The 18,721-nt window shown below is 43.6% G+C and overlaps 1 protein-coding gene across 1 annotated transcript in view; it reads right to left on the bottom strand.

The window, feature by feature from the left end:
- Positions 1-270: 270 nt before the first annotated feature.
- Positions 271-18,721, bottom strand: part of ERBB4 (erb-b2 receptor tyrosine kinase 4) — a 483,510-nt gene continuing 465,059 nt past the window's right edge. Inside the window, exons 24-27 of the mRNA XM_058809969.1 lie at positions 18,210-18,307; positions 17,636-17,806; positions 3,793-4,084; positions 271-1,600 (exon numbers count right to left, since the gene is read on the bottom strand). Of these exons, the coding sequence (XP_058665952.1) occupies positions 1,164-1,600; positions 3,793-4,084; positions 17,636-17,806; positions 18,210-18,307 (998 nt within the window). The 3' untranslated portion in view covers positions 271-1,163. The remainder of the gene's footprint in view (positions 1,601-3,792; positions 4,085-17,635; positions 17,807-18,209; positions 18,308-18,721) is intronic.

The raw sequence follows: 18,721 nt of genomic DNA, 5'->3' as shown, positions 1-18,721 counted from the left end.
TTGCTGGTCACTTCCATATTGCTTCATTCAAAATCCAGAAAACAGTTCAAATAAAATCAGAGGTTAAGTGCAAACTAACTTTCCAGTGAACCGCTATGTGCGTTTTCTCCAGTCCAGTGTCTGTCTTCCAGTTTAAAGGACCCGTCCCACCCCACCCCACAGAAAATCAAACTTTTCAGTTCTCTGTCTTGTCCTCAGTGTTGCCTGACAGCATCCCCAGCTCCCTTCATGACCATGAAGAAAAAGAGGGAAGAATTAGTGACAATCTTTTGAAGTGTTTATAGTCGGCAGGTATAAAACAGGAAAGCAAAGCTTTTGGCATACAAATCTTCATTTCTTGGCCTGGTTTTTAGCTTCAAATGAACATATTGGAGGTGTGGTTTTGTTACTCTCTTCTGAAAGGTATTTTGTGTTTAGAGTGATTGTTGTGTTGGCACACATATAAAAATGGTCATGTCAGGTAGCAGTTCTGAGCAGGAGTCTCTGTGGCTGGGAATTGGCACAAAATCATGGTGTGGCTCAGAAGAGGGGCTTAGCTGTATGTGGGAGTCACATCATCATTTCTTGGAAAGCCACAATGAAGATCTGAATGTTTTTGAAAAGCTATGTTAGCCATTTTCAGTTGCTGGGATAGAAAGTGTTAGAGAAAGAAATTGGATTCTCAATCTCAATTACTACGCTATCACACAGGATATAAAAATTGTCCATTTTTCACCCTGATGGAAATTGCATGGAGATTTCCAGGAATGCTGTACAGACTCTCATCAGTTCCTGCTGAAAGAATCAGCCTTTCTGTGGCTTTCCCTACAGTTAAGTCACTGAGAACAAGCTCGACAGCAGCACTGCCACTGGCCTTTGCTGGTACCACCTGGCTTCTCTGGGCATCCAACCCCCGCGTCCGCCGACAGTCGGAAAGCCAGGTTGTACAGTCCTTCTTTCAGTCTCTTTCCTTCCTTCCTTGGCTCTCAACCCAATCTGCAACCAACTCCAAGACATCCTTTCACTTAGAAATATCAAAAATGAGTGAACTGGCAAGAAGGGGAAGCTCATGGGAGAAAGAGAGGGAGGGAGGGAGGAAGGAGGGGCAAGGGCAGGGAGACAGGGGGAGCGAGAGTGAGGCAGCTAGAAGGGGTTGCCTTTCCACTTGAGTGAGAGCACAGCCACTACACCACGGTGTTCCGGTGTCTGTAGGGCGGCGGGGGCAGCACAGTGCCAGGCTTCAGGGAGAACTCAGAGAGGTATTCGGGATTCTCTGCCACTATGGGCCGGATCCGTCCGTTCTGTTTGTAAAAGTATTTTGTGCTGTACTCTTGCAGGTAGTCCGGGTGCTGGAGGGTGCTCCGTGGGGGCAGGCTGTGGTTCCAGTAGTCTGGGTTGTCAAAGGCCTTCTTGGCTTTCTCTGGCAAATTGTTCTTCAGGTACTCGGCGTTTTCCAAGGTGTTGGCGAAGGTGTTGAGGTACAAGGGCTCGTTCACGTACTCGTCCTCTGCTTTGGGCTGCCCGTTGGGAGCACTGTGGTACTCTGGGTTGTCCACAGCTTGGAGATCTCCGTTCTTCCGGCGGGAAACAAATGGGTTTTCTTCCACGGGGTTCAGGTAATCTGAGGAAAGATTAAAAATAAGTCAGCCTAGAGTGGTAGTAGTGTGTTGGTGATGGGGAGACTGACTTGGTGATCAGAATCCCATTTTATTGTGGGATACAAACACTTATATACTATTTCAGGGAGACTAGTAATGTGTACTACAATGATTAGGTTAAAAATCACATACACAAACTTACTATAGCACCCTCCTCCACCTCAGCCATTCCAACAACTCCAGATGGGATCAGGAGCCAACTACATTGAACACACACTTGTGAAAAATGAAGTTTTCCACACAATATGGGTTAAAACAGACACCTTGGAAGACTGACAGAAGCACTGCCACTGGCCTTTGCTGGTACAACCTGGCTTCTCTGGCATCCAACCCCCATGTCTGCCAAAAGTGGGAAAGGCCAGGTTGTACACTCCTTCTTTCAGTCTCTGTCCTTCCTTCCTTCCTTCCTTCCTTCCTGGCTCCCAACCCAATCTGCAACCAACTCCAAGATAGCCTTTCAATTAAAAATATCAAAAATATTTCAATATTTCAATATTTTTATCAAACACAGTGGCCAGCTAAGCCACAGCTCTTGCTGAGCCACAGCCCATGTGCTCCCCTGGGCTTCCTCTCACTGTATGATCTACAGACCCAAACACACTGACCAACATCTGCCTCTACAACCTTGGACCTATTAGCAAACCCTCTCCTCTTCAGTCCTTCCATCCAGAAAACTCTATAGCAATCTTAGTTAGGCTCTCTGCACAAAGCCTATCCCCAAGGGCTAACTTTTAAGACAGCTTCATTTCTAACAGAACAATTTGCCTGATTAAAAACCTTCCATCTCTGAAGGACAAAGGGCCTTGAAGCATTATGAAAAAAAGGTTGTACAAATGAGCCCTGGAAAGGGAACAAGAGAGCCTTAGATCAGCTGCAAAATGGGACTTGGAGCAGGCTGCAGTTGCTTCAAATCACTTGCTGTGGATTAACACCCCAATTCCAGCAGCATGGCGCTGCTCAAGGGCTCTGCACATGCTCCATAGAGTGTCCTGGTGCAAGGGCTCAGCTGGTGTTATCCAGAATGGGGCCAAAACTATTAAAGGCAAAAGTTCAAGACCCAGTGAACACCTTTGAACCCAAAACTGTCACTGAATATGAGCTGAATAGTGGGAACATTTGTTTATTAGTGATGACAGCCAAGCAGGGCTTTGATTTGAACCCTGAAGCTGGCATGGAACACACAGTGTGTGGCCACACCGTGACCACCCTGTGTCTGTGCCCAGGGGGTCAGGAAGGAGCTGCTACTGCCACATCCCTGAGGGCTCAGGTGGCTCCTGCAGAACTCTGAGGATCCCCAGGGTGCACCTGTATGGGTAGACAAATGTGGGCTCACACTGAGAGTAAATCACTGCAAGGGAGACTCCCACAACTGCCATGGGTCAAGCCCCAGGGTTCCTCTATTCCTGCCTCATGGAACACAGAGGACAAATGGCTTCCAAATTCTTAGCCAACACACTAGTGACTTGTCATTTACATTTGCATTTATTAATTTCTTTAAAGCTAATGCAAAGCTTTGAAAGCACATTAATAATGACACACCCCCTTACATCTAAATGACTGCTATCATTATTTAGAGAGGAAGAAATGAATGAGGGCAAACTGGGAAGTGCAGCATGCTGAGCAGGCCCAGATTTAGGCAATCTTCCCCTTGAAGTGATGCTCTCTTTAAAGCACATTTTGTTCTTTCAATCCTAGACTTCTCTTGGGTATAAAATGCCAGCTGTGTGTATGAGTTCTGTGATAGGTTCAACATGACATTTACCAAGCACAATGCCAAGAATAAGAAGATCAATAAACAAAGCAAAGTTGGGACTATGGCTGGGTGAAGATAGATCCTTTCCTTGGAAATAACTGAAGATTTGTGTTTGGCTAAGAAGGGGGCTTGGCTTTTTTTCATTCCTCTTGTTATTTCTTTAAAAAAAAAGTAAAAGGGGGACTTACCAGCTTTGACATACTGGCATATTTGAGCATTTCAAAGTAGAAAATTAAGGAGAGAAAACCAAATCCCCATGTAAAGGAATATTATCCTAGTCAGAATGCATCAACTTGATAGGTAACTAAATAAAGCCATTTTTGATGAAAAGCTGCTGATGTAAAAAGAGAAGAAATGCAGCCAGGCTAGACCAGGAGGCTCTCTGGAAAGGCAACACTTTACCTGTTTTAGGTTTGTCTCTCATCGGTGTCATGTACCCGTCCTCATCCAGCTCTCCCCGCACGACGCGCTCTGGAATGAAGACAGTGGGGTCGGCGCTGTACCTCTGGGTGCTGCTGTCCTCCTTTGCCAGGGCTGCCACCTGCTTCTGCATCGTGCCATTGCAGCAAGAGTCTTCAAAGATCTCTGCTGTGGCCCCTTGAGCAGCTGGGGCTTCTGGAATGATGCAGCCCGGAGCCCTGTACGGCATTGGCACGTCGGCAGTGTAGCCACCATCCCGGTACACAAACTGGTTCTGTTGGAACAAAGGACACACAGCATGGGAAAGGAGGATCCTGAGGGGAGAAACTTCAACAGCAAGTCATGGCTGAGCCTTCTGTGCCGGCCCTGCCCATCCTGAGCTTCCAGGCTTCCACAAAGCATCCATCTGCCCAGCGGTGCTCAGGGGATTGAAATGGGGCAGGAAAACTTGTCTCTTACTTGGCACATGGAGGCTGCACACACACAGCTGCAGCAGGTGAAGGTGGTGTTTCCTCTTCTATTACTCTGGCAACCTCCCCTGACTTCTGATCAAAGCCCTTTAAACCTTGAGAAATCTCCTCCTGACTTGGAAGAAACCACTATCCACTCTGTTTATTCTGGGGTGATATTTTGAGTGTGTCCTGTGGTGGGAATCATGGGGTCACCCACACCATGTGTAATTCCATCAGGAAATGCATTTCAGGCTGGTGAACTGTGTTTGTATTGGCACCTCAACTCAATGGTTTAACTCAACTTATAATTTTGCTTATCAGCACAGACTTGCAAGGGACTTTCAACATCATGACCTACAGACAGGAAGGAAATATGTACAGATCCATCCAAGCCTTTCACCTAAATGCTTTTTCAGAAAAGTTGGCAGAGTTTTGGAAGTGGCTCCCTAGAGTTTGCACACGAATCCACAGATCTTAACTATTTGATTCCTTCTATAAACACTTCATTACCTGGTTTTGAGTCATTTATGCAGGAAAAAGGAGTTTGAAAAAGAAAAAGAAACAGTGAAGAAAGAAGGAAAGCCTGAAGGATGAAGGCTGAATGTGAGATACTTACTCCTGACATAGGGGTGTAGGCGGGAGGAGGGCTGTGTCCAATTTCACTCTAATAGGAAAGAAAAATGGATGATGGATACATAACAAGAGGCCACATGAATGAAACAAGTCACATGAACTCTATGAGCTGATTGGGAGAAACATGCACATCAGTCAGGCTTCCTAACAGGACCCAAAATTCAAATTCAGTCAGGGCAAATGCCTCACCCAGTGTGTCTTAGAAAAGCAAGTCTTTTGCCAATAGGCTTGACTTCTGCACATGGGGCTCTTCCCCTCTGCCAGTAAAAGTTTAGAAAATTAGCAGCTTAAACAAATTCTGTTCCAGGATGGCATTGTGTGTCTGTGGGCTCTGCTCCACCCTCAGCACAATAGACTAAACCCATTTTCCTATCTTTATCTCTTCTTGGCTGTGACTCTAATATTTAAATACATCCTCTGCAACTATAACACCACAGTAACAGGCCCTCTGAGCACATCCCTGTCCCAAGATGGCAGCAGACAATGGACTGCCATTAATGTGTTTATTGCTATTTTTGCTGACAAGAGCCTTTCCAGTCAGTGGCCTGCCAACCAAGATCACTATAATTGTGTTTTTTCATGCCTCCCCTTTAGTGCTGTACTAAACATATCTGTCTTGCAACACCCCTTGCCACAGAACCTTACACATGGCTCTCCACCACTGCTGTCTGCACATTTTTTTACTTCTTTACTGTTTTTCCCCATTTTCCCTGTGGCCACTGCTCCATTAGAACAGGAGGCAAAGAAAACAACTGTGGTGCCACTGAGTTGGCTTGAAAATTTAATATAAAAAATTTAATACAAAAAATTAATATAAGTGTTTAAGTGTGCTTAAATTGACTGGTAATTGCAATGTGAGGTCATAATTTTGTAGGCTTCCAAGATTACCCTCAGACAACTCTTATTGGTCAGGACATGAATCACACTGTGAGAAGAAAATATGTTTGGATTTTACCAGGTAAAACATTTTGTTTGGTATGTGAAATGCAATTTACTTTGTTGATTTTTGCTGGGGTGGAGGAGTTTGCGGGTGCTGTTTTTGCATTTTAAATACTATCCTGAAAAAAGCAGGTGTTGCTTTACTGAAAAGCTCTAGAATTTTGGATTTCTGATTCTAAAAGTCTCACTGGAATTATCATCTCTGCCTTTTTGAGATAGACATTAGTGGCTGGTTGCTTGAGGACCTCACTACATAAGCCTACTTAAGAAGTCTCAGCTTGTATACTAAAAAAAAATCAATCCCAGCTCCCTTTTGATGCTGTAATGTGAGTTATACATTGACAGGGGAACTCATCACACTCCAGGAGCCTCACTTCTTTAGCTGCCCACGAGCAGCCGTCCCCAAAATGCCCAAGATTTCATTCTGTACACCACATGATTGAATTTTAGGCAAAAACATGACCACACATAGAAGGAATAAAATCCAAGAAAATGTCTCCTAAAGCCTTTTTCCAAGGCCCTCTGGTACAAAATACCAATGACACATCAGCTGTTATAACAGCCAATATTTGTGTAAAATGAGCCCTGATCCAAGAGTGGTAAATAACATTTCTGTGAATATTGGCTTGTGTTATTGCTTTCTATTCATTAATTTCATTTTCCAATTCCTTGCTTCTAAAATCTCCTGAAGGTAAATATCTCCTCCTTTATAGCAGGGACATAAAATTTTCTGGCTGAATCTTAAACTGCAATGAAATCAAAGCTTTGTTGGGTCCAGCCTCCTTGCTGCTGCAAGCTGGTTTTCCTGGCCAGCCACAGAAATGTTGACAGGGTTGTGCAATCACTGCTGTTCCTTGCTCTCAAGCAGCTTGCTAAACTCACAGGACTGAAAGATTTCTCTCTGCTGAAGGCAAGGCTTTGCCAGCATGAATGAACACACACGTTTGAGCCTACTCTGATGCTGCTCAAAGTGCATAAACCCAGCTCCCTCCTCCTCTCCTTCACAAAAAAGCACCAAACAGGAGTAAAACACTCCAGCCTTGCCACTGGGATGCTGTTCAGGGGCATCCTGTGCTCCAGGCCTCAGGCAACTCAATAATTATCTGCTTTGAGCAAAAACTGGCAACACTTTGTACCACTCATCAGTCCTGGGCTGTGTGCCCCCAGAAACAACTCCCTCTCCTCCTTCCCCTAGAAACTCCTGCCCTAATTTCAAACCAAGGGAGTATCCAGGCTCCAGTCACCAAAGCAAAGCATCCTAAGATATGAGACTTTGCTGCAAGCACCACAATTTCTGATTTATGGGAGTGGATCTGAAGAATATTTGGGATGATCTGATGGGGCTGCAGGCAGAGCACACAATGCAGAGTGTCCCCCTAGCCCCCAAGCAAATTCCAAAGGAGCAACCTGGTATTTTACAAGAGATCCAAACTGAAATTCAATAGGAAAGATCATTCCAGGAGAACAGCCACCTCTGCTTGGCTGCAGTCCTGCTTCCACAGAATTTGCAGATTTCTCTGCCCTGCTCCAGACAGCAAATATTTCTGAGATGAAAACCAAAGGGAAAAGCACACACCATGAGATCACTGTGCAATGTTCAATAGAAATGGAATGCTGTTTGTGCAGTAATTGCTGGAAGGCTTTGCAGACCTCTGGGGGTTTCTGGTCCCAGCCCCAGCTCAGAGAAAGGCCATATATAAATAGAAATATAAATAGAAAGGATTTGACACTGGTCTGTTGAGGTTCAAGCATGTCCATCCCTACAGCTCACAGCACCTGACACAAGCCTGGCATTGCCTGGCCATAAAGTTGGGGATGGGGGAATCTTTATGGGAAATTATGACATCCCAGCCCCTTTTCCAGCAATACCTTTCCTCAGAATATGTCACATGTTTAACTTAAATGTTGACCACAAGTATAGAAGCATCAGTTTGCTCCAGTCTCCAACAACAGCTGCTTTCACCATTGAGACACAAAACATCCAGCTTAGATCAGTGAGGGAAAAATAAAGAGAAGAAACAAAGATTCAGTCTTTTTCTACATCTAACTTTTTTCTGGTTGCTGTTTGCCAGAGGACAGGTAGGATTTGCAGGCAGCCTGGGCTGTATCTCAGCTCCCATAGGCTGAGATATGCCAGCCCATGTCCTGGCAGAATGGGGGGTTTAAGACATCCCTGAACCTGTCCAGAGTCAGTCTGGGTGTTTCATTGACCCCTGGCTTCAGCTCAGTACTGACCAACTTCTTAGCTTCAGATAACTCATCACCACCGTCTCTTGCACCATTTTCTCTCATAACTGCCTGTTTTCATACTTAACTCTTTTAGAACAGTCCATATGGATTGGGACACCCAAATTGCCTTCTAGGATTAATTTAGTCTGGACTGCGAACAGTAAATGGCATACATCACAAACAAATCTTGGCATGGGAAACAACATACCCATACACAGCACAGAGAATTTCCTGTGCTGTTGCTGGAAAATCCCAGATAACAACCATATATTTTCAGTCTAACACTTCACCAAGTAGAGAAGTCAAAGATGACAACCCCACTAATGAAAATAATCTTTGAAGAGATGCCCAATTTGGGCACAAAACTCAGTATCCAGCTACACTGACAGGAAAAGGTAGGGGAAATGTTTTTCTGTAGCCTCCTCTCTTTGAGCCTGATGTCCAGGCTGGAAATAAAAGCATTCTGCTGCTGGAACCAAAGGCTTGGAAACCCAGCTGTTCTCTGGAGCTCAGAAACCTGCATCCATCCTCCACCCTACCTTCAGAGGGGCTGGCAAATGGATTTCAGCTGGCACAATCTGCACTTTGATCTAAGCACGACACAGGAATGGAGATGCAAGGATTCCCTTTGCCTTTCACTCTGTGTTAATGCATCTGAGTGTCAAACAGAGAGCAGAGCAGGAGCAGAGACAGTTGGCATTGCCTCTCTTTTCCTTCCAATCTCCTTGACTCCCCCATCCTTCCTTTCACCCATGACTAGCTTTCTGTCACTCTCTTCTTTAATACACTCTCCAAGACACTTTACAGTAATGGCACCTTTTAGCACTGAGCCAATTCCCCATGATTTGAGAGGGATGAGATGCCACTTCCCACCTGTTCCAACAATTCCCTGTGGGACAGAGGGGTCAGCACTGCTCTTGCTCTGTCCAAAACACAGGACCAGCAGAATCTTCTTTTCTGTACAAACCTCAAGCTTCAAATCCCAAAACAGGGAAAGGATGGAGAATAAGACCAAAACCACAACACACCCATGATTTTTAGATTGTGACATGGAAGACAAAAAATAAAAAAAGAAGAAAGGCACAAAAGAAAGTTGATGAGCGATGCTGGGAGCAGCAGCAGCCCCCTCCTAGTGCATGCTGCACTGCCATCTTCCCCAGCCTTTTTTATACAGTAATCAAAGGATATTCTGAGCCTCTCAAAATGCCATCAACCCTCATTGAGAATGAAATAGAGCACATCTCCATCGAAGCCTTTACAGCAGTAATCATTGCCACATGCTGGCCTGAACAGGGAGCTTTTACAGACAAAGATGAGTTTTAAAAATAAAATAAAAAAGCCTTCCTAAAATCTGAATAGAAACTTGATGATAATCTCCCAATTTTATTATGCAAGGGGGAAAAGAAACCCATAATTGTGCACTCTTGGTCTCTTAAAGCAAAGAATAGGCTTCTTGATGAAATGCTGAGTTGATATAGAGCAGGGCTGAGGTTCTGGTGGCAATAATAGTCTAAAAGAACTAACCATCCAGCTGATTTGGATAAAATAATCATTTTTCAACATTCTAAATCTACACTTCATCTGTGCCTCCTCCCACTTCTCCCAACTGCATCTTTTGGAGAGTCTTTTTATAGCTTTGAAAATTATTTTCCCCTCCCCTCCCGCAGCATTCAACAAGAAAGGCAGACTCTTTACTCTGGCTAACAAAGGGAGTTTTTAGGCTGTGCTGGCATTTAGCTCCATTGCATCTATGCTTAGAGAGTACAGTATTTAGTATTTATTTTACAGGATGCTCTCTAGTCCTCCTGCCACCTGGAGTCCTCCCAAAGCATTATCCCAGGAGTCCCACTGCCCTGGGACACTGAGCCCTCTCCACCTTGGGGACCAGACTGGTGTTTAAGTTGTTAAGCTGTAACTCCCTGCAGCTCAGCTTGGTGCACTTGCAAATCAGGCCCCCTGGTATTTTTCAGGTGCTTTTACTATTTTAAGAAAACCACAAATAGTGTTCCTCACAAATGGATATTTTCCACTAACAATTTCTGCTTCACATCTTGTCACAAAAGAAAAAATTTTCTCCCGGCTCTCATAATTATTTCCTGACTCTCAGTCCACTTTTCCATCTACTGAATTATGCAGAGTTGTTTAGCTTGCTGTTTTCTAAGAATGCCTCATCAGTGCAGTGTAAAAATATTTATTACTTACTCTTTTTGTATCTATTGACTTTTTCTTTTCAGGATAGAAAAGAAAATGGATCAGCTGTGAGCTCTCTTTACTGTTAACACAGCCAGCAGCTATTCATGGATTAAGCAGATGCTGCCTGATTTTAAACCAGTTTATATTAAAGCTCAATGAATTTACATGTCACACATCAAAGATGGAAGAATGTACAGCTCCAGCCTCTACCACCAGTTCCACTGAGCCTGCAGAAGGTACTGTGAGTGGTGGTTTTGTTTTTAATCCATTTTAAAATTTGTAGAAGCCAAAATACCATCCAGTTCTTTAGCAAAGTCTCTAACTCTTTATGCCTTTTAACTCTTTATCCCCTTCTCTGACTCTAAACTACATGCCTGAATACAGCAGCCTGACTGTGACAGAAAACAGCTAATGCATTAAAAAAAAAAGTCCTGTTTTAAGGCATTTCCCTGCAAAATCATGAGTTAATTTGACCAGTTGGTCCTGATAATCAGTTCAGGCTGAGAAGAGTTTACTCCTTGAGAGATCTCACTGATTTCAGCCAGCCTAGCTGCAAAGCAAGAAACTAATTGCAATAAAGCACTTTCAAAGTATTCTCTCTGAAGACCCAGGAATTATCTATTCCATTTGAGTCCTCCATAGGAATTTTTTCTGCCTTTCTCCTCTAGCAAGACTAGCACATTTTAAAAAGCACATATTTAAATAAAAGGCATTTAAATACCTGTTCTAGATACACCTAATTTTTATGAAGCTTTCCTTTTTTATGGAAAATATTAAGACCAAAATAATTTTTCATGTAATATATTTTAATAGTGTATTTCTGCATGCTTATTCTCAGTACCTCTTCACCCTGAGCAATGAAATTAGAATTAGTCTGGGTTCACCTCCTGCTTTTCATGGACAAGGTTGGCCTGGTGCTATCCACACTTTCAACAAAGACTACAAACAGAAGAATTTTCCAGAAGAAAAAAGGAAAAAGGAAAAATACTTGTGGTGGTGTGCCAGACACTAACTAAACACTAACAGTTCTTGGGAAGTGCTTAATGCAAAAGGCAGAGCAGAACAGAATGTCACTAAAACTTAGGAAAGCAGAAAATGGGAATTGGAGCTCTTGAAAGGGGGCTTGGTGGTCTTTCAGAATTACCCTAAATGTCTGAAGGCAGTAAATTGCTGAGACTCTCCTAGGGAAATACACAAAATGGAGTGTTTAGCAAAAGACATGCAGAAGGGCTTCATACAAACTTCTCCAAGTAATCATGCAGTTCTAAAGAAGCAAGAGAGCTGATCTAGAGTTACTCAGTGTAATCATCTGAAACACTGTGAAATGCTTTGAATCAATGTCTAGTTCATTTACAAGACCATCTGTTCTGGCATTGGAGATTTTATTCCCACACTTGCATAAGGAAGTGACAGAGGCAAAAAAAATGACTACTAAGATTTGCAGGAAGTGTTTGATTACCTTTTAAGGAGCAGCAATTAAAGAAAAGGGATAGAAATAACTCAAGAAGACCACAACCTGACAGACTGCCATAAGAGGTACCAAATTAGGGGATATTTTGGTCATATTATTTTTTGGGAAGATTCTGAAGAAGCAGAAAGGTGGCAAACACTACAAACAAACCAAGAAAAGGACATATGTGTTGTCATCATTGAACAGCAAACACATACAAATGGCAACATCCTGTTTATCCTATTAAGCAGAAGAATCAGAGAATCACAGAATATCCTGAATTGGAAGGGATCTCCAAGAATCATTGAGTGCAGCTCTTGGCCCTGCACAGGTAACCCCAAGAATCACACAATGAGAGCCAGAGATTTCTGATAGCTGGCAGCTCCTTAGATCTAGCACCAAAAATTGTGCATGGCAGGCAGGAACAGGATCCAAACCCTGCTAAAGAGTCAGCATTGATTGCCCAGTGAAACTGTGATGTATTTTCCACCCTACCTGACACAATCAAGACAACCTTTCTAAAAGACAAACTCCACCTCAAATAGAATTTCTGCATTTGATGCAGAAATTAAGAGACAAGAGACTCTTGTCTATGCTATGCCAGAAGGTTGGACAAGATGCTTTTAATTGCCCCCATGTGGTATTTGCCCAAGACAAAGAAGGAATTGAGAATCTGATTCCATGTTCTTAAAAGGCTAATTTATTATTTTATGTACTTATATTATAGAATGCTATACTAAAACTATACTAAAGAATAGAGAAAGGATATGGACAGAAGGTTTAAGAAGAACGATAATGAAAAACTCGTGACCTCTTCCAGAGTCCCAACATAGCTGGCCGTGATTGGTCATTAAATAAAAACAATTCACATGTTGGATAAACAATCTCCAACCACATTCCAAAGCAGCAAAACACAGGAGAAGCAATCAGATAATTGTTGTTTCCATCTTTCTCTGAGGCTTCTCAGCTTCCCAGGAGAAGAAATCCTGGAGAAGGAATTTTTCCAGAAAATATGACAGTGACATTCCCACACAGCCTCGAGGTCTCTTCACACACATTTTGGATTAACTTCAAGATGGAGCAGTTTTACTGCCATCAGTCCCATGTGGCCAGGACACACCTGGAGAAATTATTTGGGCAGGAACACCTAATTTCCTTCTCTTACAGGAAAAGCAATGGGGAGCAGGTGCTGCTAAACCCTGGACACAAGAGGAACCATGGTGAAGCCACAACTCCCTCCTGGCTTTGCCAAGGGGCAAGGATGCTGCACTACCACACCTAAGGCCACACCAGGTCCTGCTCAGAGAGCTGAAAATTGGCTCCCAGTGTCCCCCAGGCTGCTTTAGCCAAGCAGGACAATCTCCATGGACAGATGGATTAGACATCTCTGAAAAAAAAAAAAAAAATTGCTTGATATTTAATTGCAGGGTTGGCAATTGGTGCTTCCATGATGTACAGTGCTTGGAACAAAATTACAGGGACAGCATCAATAAACAGTATAGACAGTTTTCATCAGGAATTAGCCAAGGATTTAGAGCAAAAAGCATTGTGGGGCACACAGAGTGCTTGCTGTATTAGCATTATCTCTGCACACACAGGACAGCACTCGTTACAAATACCTGAATGAATCATCTAATGGATGGGAATGCAGGACACTTGAGCACTAGCTGGGGTCCTGTGCTCATGGAAGCACTGCTGAGGATTCAGCTTATCTCTCAGAAGCACTGGGCTTCTAAAACTCTATTTTTCTGGAGTATCTCTGGACAGTGGAAAATAAAAACTGGAAAAAGCCAGAGACAAAATTGCAGCGGAAGAGTTTCAGATCCAATGAAAGAATTCAATTTAGCTTAGGATGCTAATTTTTATTTAAAAGCTGGATTTCACAAGAGAGGCCAGGGTCAGAGCCTGTGCCAGCAGCACAGGTAAGTCCCAAGGACATGCCAGCAGGGAGCCAGCATGGATGTGATGGAAATGCTGGAGCTGTGTCTGAACCTTGCAGCTTCAAAAATCTCTGTAACCCTTGGAGGAGGAAGGATGTGAGACTTTCTCGGGAGATGGCAACTTCCCAGAAGCCTTCCCTCTCTCCAGTCTTCTATCCAGAGGCAGCAGCACTGCAGTGCCTCTCCCACCAAGAAGCTGCAAGGATTTAGACCTGAGACCAACATAGGGAAACTGCAGGGCTTTCCTGAGAAAGTGAACACTCCTGCTCTTCCTTTGTGGGAATCAGAAAAACAGAAACATCTACAGACACTGAGGAGTTTAATCTGCAGCCTTGGAAGGGGCATAGATTGATGTAAAAATAAGCTACACAGACATTAAGTAGAAAAATCAAACTTATGTTTCTATAGTTGTTAGTAAGAATATACCTTAAGTAAGAAACTGTATTAATAAGATAGTGAAGGGTTTATAATGTAGAGATGTGATTGTACAGAGTAGAAGAGAGTTCTAAGAACTCAGAATTTTCTTGTACTTATAGTTCTTAGAGAGTATTGTAAGTACAAGAAAGTTCTAACTTCTAAGAGTTTAGAAGTTATAACTGAAACATGTGTATAAGTGTAACAAAAGCCTATTAGACAAAAGTACCCACAGTACAGTAGGAATAAGTAAAGGTGATAGGTTAGAAAAGCAAAATACACCTTGTGGCAACTGTTCGTTAGATTAGAAAGTTCTATATTGTCTTGTAACAAAGAACTTGTGCCTACTTTGAGCTATGGCTGACTGCTTGCTCCTTTAAAATCTCACAGCCTCTGAGACTGATGTTTATCTGAGCAATAAATGGTTCTCAGCCCAAAAACAGTCCCATCCCTTCATTACCAGCAGCAATGATGATATTCCTTGACTTCAAAGCCTATGTTTGTGATCTCCTTGCTTTCCTCCTGCCCACCTCTGTCCCCAAGGAGCTGTACTGATGAACATTCAACCAGAGCTGCCAGCACAGAGAAGGAGCACGGTGCCCTGATGGACTCCTTGGTCACTAAACCTGCACTGGAGCAGCTAAGGTAGGAAATAGAGTATTTTCATGCTTCTTATTCCCTGAAAATGACATGGAGATCATGCAGCTCTTGTCTGTGTGCTTTTCTTCACCAAGCTGCTCACAATCTCCCCATAAATGCAATTTGCCAGACACAGTGAACACAAGCTTCCAAAGCTGTATCCTTTCATTTGGTGTCCATGGCTGCAGCAGCACCATAATGAGTTTGTGCAGTATCAATATGCACAAGCATAAATCAGAGACTATCCAAAGGAAACACCCAGACAGAATCAGACAAGTGCAGATACAGAGCTCTGACAGCATTTCACTTCCATGTGACTCCTGTAGCTGACATCCATCTGTACTGGGCCATGCATAGCAGATGCACTATTACCTTAAAGGGGGGATTGTCTTATTTTTAAATCAATCTTCACTAAAAGAATAGTGAATGTACTGAGAAACTGCTTCACAAAGGCAGCAGAAATGTATGTGGATTTCTGCACACAGGTATTGCCTCCAGAAAACACCTCTGCAGAGGAAACCAGGAGTGCAGGGCTTCCAGCTCAGCCCTCTCTGACCTCTCTGTCTGATCTGGGTCAGGCAGCTTGGCTCACAAACTGCAGACTTTTGGCAAAAGGTAATTCCAGCTTTGTTTAAATGTTAAATTGTTGTATAATGCCAGAGAAAAACTCCCAGCAAGTTACTGAAAAGAGGATACAGTCTTGCTACTGTCATTAAATTGAATTGCAAAGCAAAGCTCCCACTGTCTTTAGTGGTACAAGATCAGTTTCAAACCAAGATGAGAAATTGTGAGCTGAGGAAAGGAGATGTCATGTCAAGAATGTGATGGAGTCTCTCTGTATGGCAAAAATGAGGCCTGGGGTCTCTTTCTGCAGCTCTGCTGAGTTCAAGATCACGTGTGCAAGCAGCTGAAATGATGTGCTTTGAAGCTGGGAAAAGGCTTTGTGAAAGTTATTTAAATTTTCATGTGATAACACCACCACCACCACTAATGATAATATTTGAAATAAATGCCTGTGTTTTCATTCCAGGAATATCCCAGTGACCATGCTGGCTGCCTAAATAACATGCTGTAAATAAATCTTTCAGAATATGAACTCTAGGATTTTTACTGGAATTCCCTCAGCTCTAGTGGGCTCCTCAATTGGGCTGGTACCAAAACAGAGGGCAAAGGGAGCTGTTGAGAAAGCAAGTCCATTTTTCTTTCTCCTTTAAATGTGTCCCAGTGTTTCCAGGAAATATTGGAGTGGGATGACTATAACAAAGGCACTGTGTCAGACCCTGCCCTCTCAGCCTGTGTTGGTGTAAGAGGCAGCACTCCACGGGGGCAAATCAGGCTCCAGTGATTTACATCCCTGTGACACTGAGTGCCTTCCAAGGTAACTGCTGCTCTTCCATTCTTCCTCAGAAGTTGGCAGGAAAGGAAAAAACCTCTCCAGAGACAAACAGTAGTAAACCTGATGTATTTCAGATCACCATCAATTAACTCTTGTAGCCATAAATAGAAAGTTTCTCATTTATTGCTAAATAGTGCATCATCCCTACTTCACTGTCATTCAGGGATGCAGGAGAAATGCTCCATGAATCCAGACATCTCTTTGCAACAATTTCCTCCCAAACTGGCTATTAAGGTCAGATTTTCTCTTCCTTACTCCCAGAAAGCCCAGATTCCCTCAGGAGAGGGTAAGGAGCTTCCTGCGGGTATGGCCAGAGCATGGACACTGGCTCAGGTTGTACACTTGGCTCTTACTCACCTCTTCCCTGTCTCACATGCTGTACTCAGCTCACATCTGGGTGTGAATTTGGAACCACGTCAGCTAAGGATAAGTGTCTAAAAGTGTCTAAACCATGAGAAAAAGCCAGCAGCATTTCAAAGGGACTATACTTAGTATTTAAACTGTGACTCTGGACCAAAAGGAGGCTGGAGAGAAAACAAGTGCCTGGTTAAAACACACCTGATGGCTGTGTGAATGCCCTCACATGATGAATGCATTTCACCAGCTCTTGGTTATGTGAGAAGGAATGGCAAGTGAAATGTTGAAAGGGTGGAGCCAAGCACAGGAACAGGCAGAGGAGGGAAAACAGATTCCAGATATCTTATTTAGCTCCTCACCAGCAGCAGGGCACAGACATGCAGGACAGGGATTCAACACCCCAGAGCTCCCACAGCAGGGCACAGACTGCTCTGCAGCTGTCAGGAGTTAGGGGGTAGAGAAAAACACCTCCAGAAAGGAACTTATCCCACTGGAAATGCCCCAGGTAGGCAGCAATGTTCAGTACCAGGAAATGAAGTGTGGAGTGAGAGCTCAGATTGTATCCCTACCCCTCAGCTGGTTGGAGTTCTGTGAGTTCTGTGAATTCCCCTGAACACTCTCTGAAGCCCCCATGTGCAGTGAAGAGCATTTCCTCCCCTGACAGGGAGGGTGCCCAGCTCAGCCTGCCAGCATCTGCCACATGCTCAGCACAAACACACATTTGGGAAGGGGGGCTATGAAAGCATCACATGCAAACAGGAAAAGGGGCTGGCTTGGAAATCTGCCTCCATTCACAAAAGCTCCATTATCTGCATATTCCAGCTGCCCTCAGTTCCTCCAGTGGCAGCCCTGCCAAGAGAACAGGATGGCAGCACCAGGGCTGTGCACTTCCTGGCCACATCACAGTGCAGATGCAGCCCTGCTTGACTTCAGCAGCCTCAGCTGTGATTTCAGGACAGGCAGCTCAAGCTGAGCCTTTGTTCACTCAAGGCTGGGCTATTAATTTAGAATTCACTGAGGCACAATTAACAGGGAGCCCAGTGACAACATTTTTATAGCTACTCTCCTTACAAAGGGAGCCTGTAATTCCCAAGGCAGTGCTGGCCTCTGTTTGACTGGTGTACTTAAATCTCCACCTGTGCTTTTATAATAACCAATATTTTCTGTCAGAGCTTGCTCTTACCCTGTTGGAATCAATTCTTGTCCTGGAGGTGTAGATGGGAGGAGGAATGTTGAAGGCTTGAGGAACAAGATACTCTTCAGCATCCATCATATCTTCCAGGTCTTCCTCATCAAGAAGATTTTGGAAGAACTTGCTGTCATTTGGGCTTGGGAGCTTCATACGATCATCTCCCTGAACAGATTGCATTGAGAGAGGAAAAACATCAAAAGATGGATTCACTTCCCAATGAGAGAATTTCAGCCTTCCTAATGCCCTGGCAGCCAGGCTGCAGGGATCACACATGCTGCTTTGTTTGTTCAAAAGCACTATATCCACATAATTTGTGGGTTTGTTTTGTTGTTTGGTTTTGGCATTCTTGTGATTGAGCTTTTATTCTTTCCTCTCTCTTTTTCCCATACAAGATCAGTTTCTGACCCAAGTTCTGACATATTTTGTGTAATATCTCAGCTATTTAGGCTCAAATAGGAGGGATGGGGAACAACACTTCAAAACATTCAAAGCCAATGCCCATAAGAGTTGGGTGCTGCAGAAAGAATTGTTTTTCCCTCCCCTGTGATGCTGCAGGGTTGCTCACCTGAATCACCAGGTATCTCTGAGGGTCTCGAGCCATTCTGGAGAATTCAGCAGCCAGCTCCTTGAATTTTGGCCGACTGTCAGCATCAATCATCCAGCCTGGATGAAAGATGAGAAAAAAACATTTAAATGTCAAGGGTGGAAATCATTCTGTTTTTTAAAATGCACAAGTTTGAAGTGCTTGATAGCTCTGGCCCAAAGAAAAGTTGCAATAAGGAACCCAGAAGAATGGAAAGTTGGAACTCTATGATTCATAAAAGGGGAATCACCTAGTTTTGGTCAGACTAGGTTGTTCCTTACTACATGGAATTTTCCTTTATTTGCTGGGCTCCTCTCTGTCCCACAGACAGCAACACCACCTTGCAATTTTCTCCACCTTGCACACTTGGATATCAGCCCTGACTGACTTTTATTAAGGATGTGTCTCACCACATGGGACATTTTTGCACTCAACAAAGCTCTTGCACAATTTAATTTCCACACCTCCATGCACAGTACAAGTGTTTTCAGAAG

The sequence above is a fragment of the Ammospiza caudacuta genome, chromosome 8 (genome assembly GCF_027887145.1).
Source record: "Ammospiza caudacuta isolate bAmmCau1 chromosome 8, bAmmCau1.pri, whole genome shotgun sequence".
Classification (NCBI taxonomy): Eukaryota; Metazoa; Chordata; class Aves; order Passeriformes; family Passerellidae; genus Ammospiza; species Ammospiza caudacuta.
The sequence above is the reverse complement of the archived record's forward strand: the minus strand, read 5'-3'. Positions and strand labels throughout refer to the sequence as shown.